Source organism: Semicossyphus pulcher, unplaced genomic scaffold (assembly GCF_022749685.1).
Source record: "Semicossyphus pulcher isolate SPU_LCO1_2020_fin unplaced genomic scaffold, fSemPul1.0.p SCAF_21, whole genome shotgun sequence".
Taxonomy (NCBI): Eukaryota; Metazoa; Chordata; class Actinopteri; order Labriformes; family Labridae; genus Semicossyphus; species Semicossyphus pulcher.
This window is the reverse complement of record NW_027211695.1, coordinates 22,812,501-22,821,115: the sequence shown is the minus strand read 5'-3', so window position 1 is coordinate 22,821,115 and position 8,615 is coordinate 22,812,501. Positions and strand designations below refer to the sequence as shown.

The following is an 8,615-nucleotide window of genomic DNA, read 5'->3' as shown; positions in this document are numbered from 1 at the left end:
CTGTGTTCACTGACACGGGACAAAAGAACCCAGGAAGTATTCACACTTAAAATGATGCAACTTAATGTCTTCACAGAGACACAAGTGATACATTGACCGTCTAAGTTTCTGTCCATCGACTACTTCATTCATTGATCACTTCAGCTGTATTTTGTTCCTTGAGTGTCGATGAACTGAAGAACAATCCAGAGTCTCGTCAGTTAACGAGCATGAATCCTTTATGAACGAGCGTGCGATGAGAAATCGATGCCTGGGAGCCGGTCATCAGTCCAGCTTGAAGTTTACCAAACCCTCATTCTGGATTTTTCTACTCAGAACATTTAAACACAAATCCTCATCACCCACAAACCTTCAATATCTGATCATGTCAGCAGATCGTCTGAAGCCCCTCCCCCTTTGTTCCAGATCAAATCACATTTTTAATAACTTTTCTTTCATTTCTGTTTTACTCTCGACTTTGACAGACAGCAGGGCCCAGCTGTTCAAAACATTGGATCTGGATCAGAATAATCCGGATTTGGAAGTGTCATTACCGCTGATCTAAATGTATCTACACACTTTGTCCACAGGGGGCGCCAAAATCCACACAAGGAAAGTTCCTCAAAGCTGCTTTAATGTTTGATATTGATGCCGTTTGGTGGATTTGCAGCCTGTCCACTTTATCAACCGTGTCTCTGTAGTGACTCAGCAGTTCAAGTGCAAAATACTGGAATAATACTTCGACTGTAAAAATGTGTTTTTGTTTCTGACCGACGTAAAACATTTACTTCCTGAAATCCAGCCTGAATCCTCCTCCTGCTGGGATCCCTCCACTCTAATCCTTCTGTCGGAGGATCGGGATCATCCTGATGTGTGGATCAAAGTCATCACAATACTTTGGGTTGAATCTTTTCAGCGACCCGTTCACAGGATTTGACCCAATCCCATCAGATGACTGAACAGCAGGGCCCCGGTGAGGTAACTGTTAAAATGGGTTTCAATCAATAGGGCCGATTCCTTCATGACTTTACCAGTGTTTATCATTAAGACCAAGACACCATCAGACAACATAACTCGTCAGTTCTGTTTAATCACATGACATAATGCTCAAGAGGCCGTTTCACACCTTATTTAAAAAGTTAGTTTTACTGTCCCCTGACAGATCGGTTCATCCACATTTGTCATAATGCTATGCTAAAAATAATGATTCAAACTTGGCTCCTGTCATACCGACACCCAGCTTCAAACACCTTCATGAGCTCTCCACAGAGAAGGGCAAAAACATTTGAAACAATGAAAAAGTAAAAACCAGTTCTTTTCTCATATTTTAAGTCCTCGAACATTTACATCGTTTCATTTTAGGCGTGTGTGTGTTTTCCAGAAGCTGCTGCTTGAGCGTTCATCAACAGGCGACTGAGAGTCTGAACGGGGGTCAGTGGAGGAGTTTGAGTTCCAGTGGTTCTCAAAGGAACGCTGGGAAGATGAGATGTGATTGTCTGCGGGGAGCTGAAGGTCTCTTTGAGAATTCTTTGAGTGAGAGCCGACGGATGTCTGACGGTCCACGGGGAGGCGATGGTTTGAGGTGTTGAATTGTGGGTTGGAGGATGGATCAAAGTGGTGGCGGGGTTTTGAATCACAGCCAGCGGAGTGGAGAGGATTAGGGTGGGGGTCAATGACAGGTTTGGACCGAGAACTGTACTTTCCACGAGATGTTAGCAAGTCAGTGGAGGGTAAGGGCGTTTGGCTCAAGTGTTGGTCAGTCATGGTGCTGACCGAGCCAGAAGGATGTTCGTTAGCCGGTGGAGCAGGATTTGTAAAATGCTGACCATGAAGCGACCTTTCCTCGTAATCAACTAATGATGCCTCGTTGTCTGCCAGTACTTTGAAAGCTGCACTGGAAGAGTGGAGGTCAGGGGGACATTTGGGACCCGTAGGATGCATGTCAATGGGTGACAACCTGCCACTCGGAGCTGTTGTTGGCACTGAGCTAACTCTTTCTGACAAGTTCTCTCTCCTACAGGAAGAGAAGGAGTCAATGGGTTGGGGGGGATTCTGAATCGTGGAATCAATGGATGAAACACAAACAGACAGAGATGAGTCATTACAGTTTGCCCCTGACAAAACGTCACGAGCTGCAGGTGTTCCTTCTGCAGCAACACTTCTGGAGGGACGGAGATTCGTGGGTTCTACCTGACAGAAATGTGGGTTCAGAGTCTTATTCCTGCAGCTTCTGGAGGGAGAGTCAGTGTGAGCTGGTTTCTCTTTGGAGCAGCCAGCCAAATGGAAATCAATCGGAGATAAAGAACTTGCAGGTTGCAAGACCATGGGTGGAGATCTATGACAAGATATTTCCCCTGTGCTATTACGGCTGGAATGTGGCTGTGAAGAAGGAAAAGTGTTAGGCAGTGGCTGTGGTCCGAAATCAGTACTTGTGGAACTCTTCTCAGAACAACGGGAATCAATGGGACGTTTGTGACTCATGAGATGGTTGCCTATCGTCAACGCTCCAACTTTCGAAGAAGCTGAGTGACAGGAAGAGTGCATGTCAAAGGCTGAATTGCTGCTACTCGAGGCGTCCTCTCCTCTCAGTGCCGGAGCACGGGTGGATTGTCTCTTCAGCGGTGAAATGGGAAGGATGGTCTGGTGATCTAGAACTCGAGAATCGGTGTCAACAGGGGGGACGGGTAACAGGTGTGGACTCCCTGCATCTTTGTGTTTTAATGGCGGCGGCGTGTTTCTGTTGTGTGAGTGGACAGGACTGGCCTGTCTCAGGAGCGGAGGGACATCCCTGCCTTCCTCCCCCCGCTCCAGAAGAGGGAGTGGGGGGATGGAGGTACTCCCTATAGGTGGGTCAAAAACCTGATTTTGGTTACATGGTCGCTCCTCTGACAAACTGTGGTTGGGATGTTTCCTCTCAGTCAGCCAGTCCTCCTGGTTTGAATAATCCCTCAAGTGCTTTCTTCTTGTGTCCAATGAGCTGTTGGGTTCAAAGTTCAAAGAAAGGTCACATTTAGGTTCAATTCCCTTCAGGTCATTGAGGATGGTTGCTAGCAGGTGGCTGTCAGGAGGCAGGACCTCAGAGTCTCTCTTGTGGGTCAGATCCGTAGTTTTCGGAGCAGCTTTGTTCTCTCCTGCTGGCTGAGAGCTGTCCCCTGCAGTCCTCGTCTCTCTGGTTTCATTTGTTTCTCTCTTCGGTCCTTTGTCTTCGTCGGACCCCGACACTGAACCGCTCTCTTCAACATTCTCCACATCAACATCAACATCACCATCGCTGTTGTCACTGTTGTCAATAGCGATGGGACCAGCAGCCTCTGATTGGCCCGCCGGCTCGATCTCAAACCCATCGGATCCTCGGTCCAGGATGTCGACAGGAAGCTCGCCAATTTCTGCATTCAAGGCTCCGCCCACCCCAGAAGAATGCATCAACGGGAGTGGAGGGAGGTCGGAGAAGTCGACTGTCTGCTGGCTGCTGAGCGGACTGCTGCTGCTGCTGTTGTTGTTGACTTCGTCGTGGCTGCTGTCGCTGTCGAGAGTGATGATGACTGGAGGACTGAGAGAGACAGACGGTCAATCCTTTTCCTCCTCATACAAGATTATACACAGAACACATATGGACAGTTTGGCGCGAAAATAACAAGTGACTCAGGTAATATGGCTGCAAAGAAGACGTTCAGCTGAGTGGTGTAAAGTACGCAGCAGTCTGTATGCTGGTTTCTGAGCAGCTTCAGTTACATACCTCAATACTGAAAATAATGCATAAAAAAAGAACGTTTGAAAACAATTACATTTGTTAAACACATGTTCAGGCTGTGTGGGAAACCTTTCTTCGTCTTCCATCAAAAACACAGTGGCAGGTTGCCCCCTGGTGGCTGCAGAGGGTAGCAAAGATCTACTTTCTTTTTTTTAATTCTAATTATGTCATGTTTTAAATTTGGTGTCTCTTTTACTGTATTTCCTGCTGGTGAATAAAAGGCACTTAATTCACACCTGCTGTGTTGTGTCTTGCGGTGTTGTTTCCTGCGTCGTTTGCGTGCAGGTGGGTGCGTTGCATTGGAGGTGATGGTGCCCTCATAGATGATCTCCACGCTGGGACTCCGGTCTTCTCTGCTCCTCCTGCTGGAGGGCAGACAGGAACCAAGGTTTAAAATCAAATCTTTATTTTCTTATCATTGTGTCTCCCAGCAGAATCTGTTTAAAACATGCCGACATGCCGCTTCATTAATGATGTTAAAAACGAACGGAATAATAAAACAGGAAGTGTCCTGTCTCACCTGTGAGCGTCCCTCCTCTGCCTCTCTCTCCTTCTCCCTCCATCTCTTCCCCTCAGTCTCCTCTCCTTCTCCCGTCGCTCCCTCCTCCTCTCCCTACGCTGGCTGCTGCTGGGCCTCCAGGTGGGGTCTTTGTCATCGCTGTCCAGGTGGCGGCTCTTGTACTTCCTCTTCCCGCCGGGTTTCTCTCCATGGTGACTGCTGCTACGGTAACTCGGGGAGAGCGAGGGGGTCGGAGGCGTCTGTGAGGACAGCTGTGGGGAGGAGAAGAGTGGTGAGGAGGAGGAGGAGGTTGAGGAGATAGAGGAGGTGAGAGGGGACACCTGTGAGCAGTGGTAGTCCCAGGTGGAGTCAGGCGGGCTGGGCGGCAGCGGCGAGGCGGAGTCAGCGCTGGAGTGAAACAGCGAGGGGGAGTGGGAGTGCTGACGCATCATGGCGGGATAAATGGAGCGGTTTGGATTGAAGAGTGTTCCACTCTTTCTCAGCCGGTCCCCGCTCCTCCCTCTCCTGCTCCTCTTCCTCCTCCTCTTCTCTCTCGCCACTTCACTGCCAGCCCGCTTCTTGTCTCTGTCGCACCGCCGCTCGCTCTCTCCAGGCGTCTCCGGGCTGAGCGTGCACACAGAGTTTCTGCTCCTCCCCGAACTGCCCGACCAGGAGCGCTGCCTCCCCACCTCCCCATCTTTCTCCTTCAGTTTGTCCTCCTGCTCATCTCTGCAGGTGCCTGATGTGGAGGGAGGGATTGTGGGTAAGTAAGAGTGGGGAGGAGTATTGGATGGGAGAGGAGGAAGCTTCTCAGTCGTGCCCTCCTTCTCCTCCTTCTTCTCCTCCTCCTCTTCCTCTGTGTCAGAGGAGAGCTGCACCAGCTCAGGAGTCCGCTCCGCTATTGGCTTCTTGTACCCCACAATCAGACACTCCTCCCCCTCCTCCTCCTCCTCCCCTTGCTTCTCTTCTCCCTCCTCATTGGCCGCCTCCTGCGCAGCGGGGCTAAATGACAGTGAGGAGAGTGAACATGACGGTTCAGCTGTGGAGTAGGAGGGACCTGGAGTCTCGTCATCCCAGGCCGACAGGCTGAGGCAGCTTCCTGTTTGGATAACATCTTCGTGAACACTCCCAGCCTCCTCTGATCCACCTCCCGCCCGTCTTTCCTCCTCCTCCTCGCCCTCTGAGATGGCGATGACAGAGCTGCTGTCAGAGGAGCTGCTGGTCCCATCCAGCTCCAGGGCCGAAGCCGGCGGCTCGTACATCGCCTGCAGGTCATAGTTTTCCAGGTTGAGCGGTGAGCGAGCAAAGCTGACCAGTTCATGCAGGAAGTGGTCTGTGCGGGCCAACAGGAAGGGACGCAGCTCTTCTTCTATGGTGGGCGTTTCCTCTAGGCCGTGGCGGGCGAGTCGTGCCATGATGATGCGTTGGACGATATCAACCAGTGAGCCGTGCGCTCCGTATAGCACTGTGAGCTCCCGCCGCAGCCAGGGGCGGAGCCTGTTCAGGTGGACAGGGTTCCTCCGGAAGCTCTCAGCTGTGATGTCACGCTGCTGCTGCCCCTGGTTACTGTTGTTGTTGACCCCGGCGACACCTCGGACCCGTATGCCACAGCGATAGAGGGCACGGCGGAAAGCAACAGTCTCTCTTTCCCTCAGCCGCCGCACAGTCCCACCCTCACGCTGCAGCCGCTGCCTCGCCGCCAGACGCGTCATCAGGCGCCGTGATGCCCGATCAGTGGGGGCTAAAGGTACCACCGCCCCCCCAAGTCCTGTCAGCCCCTCAAATATCACCCCACGCTCTGATAGATCAGCCCCGCCCCTCCTCCTCTGCTCCTCCACGTCCTCTCCCTCCTCACTGTCCTCTGCAACAAGTGGAGAGACGGCGGGAAGAAGAGGAAGAGGAGGAGAATCAAGGTACCACTCCCACACGCCCGCCCTCCTGCCTGCCCCTTCACTTCCTCCCCTCTCTCTCCTCCGCCTCCTTGTTGTCGTCTCCCCACCGTCTGCCCCTCTGTGCCTCCTGAGCATCAGTCTCATCTGGTGGTCGCTCCTCGCTGCCGAAGCCATGGCTGCTACCATAGCCACCGTGGCGGCAACGCTGCTGTTGGCGGGCGGCGGGCGCAGTGTGTACTCCTTGAAGTCGTCCTCGGCGCGGACAGAGTGTAGGATGGAAGTGAAAGGCTGTTTGCAGAGCGGACACTCGGCCTTGTTGTGCGACCACTCCTGGATGCAGGGGAAGCAGAAGCGATGGAGGCAGCGGTCCAGGTAGGCCAGGTTGTTGAAGCGGTCCAGACAGATCGGGCACTTTGAGTCTGGCGAGGCTTCCTCTGCCGCCATCACCGCCCGCGCCGAGGCGGGGGCAGAAGAAGAGGAGGGAGGAGACGAAGAGGGGGTAGCAGCAGCTGTAGTTGAAGTGTTGCTGGTGTTCTTCCTCCTCTCTCTGCTCGTCCCCTCCTCTTCCTCCTGCTGATCGCCTCCTCCTGCAGCACCTCCAGCCGCGTTTTCACGCCGACGCACACGCAGTTTCATCCGCGTCGGCGCCATCACCTGAATGTGGACAGAAGACAGGGGACAGAATTTAGTCGTGATTTGTCATCACTTTGTTAACAGCCATTTTGTTTTTAAACAATTTTAGCTCCCTGTTGGTCTGTTGGAGCACAAGTGTTGTTCTGTCACCTGGACCGGAAAAGCCTCCGATACAAATGAACACGCAGTATCGGGTATTGGACAACACGGCGCTCTTTGCAGCTGTCTGATACCCAAAGAGTCAAATAAAATGAACTCGTTTCACTGGAAAACTTCTCTCTCCGTTATCTCTTAGTGACAATCTAGATAATAACAAGCAAATGTATGGCACTCATTCTCTGAATGTATGTTTTATAATACAAAGGCTTTAACCTGAGACAGGCCATACAAAATGATAGCATCACATACATGTAATATTCAAGTCTGGCCCTGGTATCAGATTGGTGCTCCGTATGGGCTGCTTAACAAATGACCCAAAGCAGAAAATGGTATCTGAACATGTATCTCTGTGTATCATCATCATGTGAGACATTGCTCCTCACATTCAGAGCCTGACACTAAATACTTCCTGATATTGTGTCAACAATGTTTATGAGACTTAAACATTGAAAATATGAACTAAAAGTGTGCTACAGCGCATGTTGAAACCTAACAGTAATAACCATGATAATATATTTAATCTAATGACGCCACAGTGTTGACACTTTGGTAGTTTTGATCGGCTATCATCGGCGCCTGTCCAGCAACATAGGCTAATAGAGTAGCATTGGGATTATTAGCATTGTTTATCTTCTCCGTGTAGTTTTGCTTTGGCTCTTCAACATAAAACAGAAGCAAACACAAACAGACAGCGGCGATAGAGAAGAACACTACATTCACGGTATACTAGTCTCTGCCAGATTAGCATGCTAACACAGAGACACCGCGCTCTGCTAGCATTGAGCAACCCGGCAGCCTCAAACAGCACCTTCTCTGTTCGCTTCGGAAACGTTTCTGTGTTTAAGACTACAATCATTCAAAGTGATAAACACAAACACGCTCTCTAGGATGTGATCGTTAGTATAGCTCGATCCCACACAGATTGGCTTCTCTCAGTTTGTCAGCTTGCTTGCATGCTAACATTGTTAGCTTCCTGTACCTGAGCAGAAGTAGACTCCCCAGGTCGCTCCGAGAGCTTCTCATCCGGGTTTTTCCTTCTCCTCCGGGCGGAACTTCGGACCGCGAGCGGCATTAACCGTCAGATATGTCAACGGTGTTCCAGTCTCCGTTGCTCTGATCCGTTTAGAACCAAACTCCAGGTAAAAATTTAGACATTTCTGTCGGGTGTTGTCGTCCAGACAGAAGCTACACACAGCTGGAACGAGAGAGATGCCGCGGTGGATCATGGGAAGGGAACATCAGTTTCTTTTTAGCCAAAGATCGTTAATGAGTCAAGTGACTCACTTACATCATTAGGATTTTTATTGCTGTAGTCTCGTTGGGTGCTGATTTAAGTGTAAAACTGGGCTGTTGTCCATGACAACGCAGTGATGGTGAAAGAGGTTCTCTTGTATGTGACTATACCAAAGTTTACAAATACTCTATTACAAGCAATAGTCCTGCATTTTAACTTTAACTAAAGTAAAGTAAAAAAGTATGACTATTGAAATACATTTAAAGTACCAACAGCAAAAATAATGTTTCTGCAGAATGGGCTATTTCATGATAATGTGTTGTATTATTATTTTATAATTACTGATGCGTGAATGTATTCATCACCTTAATGTTACAGCTAATGGTGGAGTTCCTTGTAGGTGTTATTCCCTGTAAAGATCAATATAGTCTTAACTTATCTTCAACGATTAAACACCCTATGTAGCTA

The 8,615-nt window shown here is 50.1% G+C and overlaps 1 protein-coding gene across 1 annotated transcript; it reads right to left on the bottom strand.

Moving 5' to 3' along the window:
- Positions 1-1,040: 1,040 nt before the first annotated feature.
- Positions 1,041-8,103, bottom strand: LOC138600508 (E3 ubiquitin-protein ligase Topors-like). The gene is made up of 4 exons (XM_069671928.1): positions 7,893-8,103; positions 4,251-6,775; positions 3,967-4,095; positions 1,041-3,529 (listed from the first exon to the last, which is right to left on the bottom strand). Exons 1-4 carry the CDS (start codon positions 7,983-7,985, stop codon positions 1,333-1,335), a joined length of 4,944 nt encoding a protein of 1,647 aa, XP_069528029.1. The 5' UTR covers positions 7,986-8,103; the 3' UTR covers positions 1,041-1,332.
- Between the last annotated feature and the right edge of the window lie 512 nt (positions 8,104-8,615).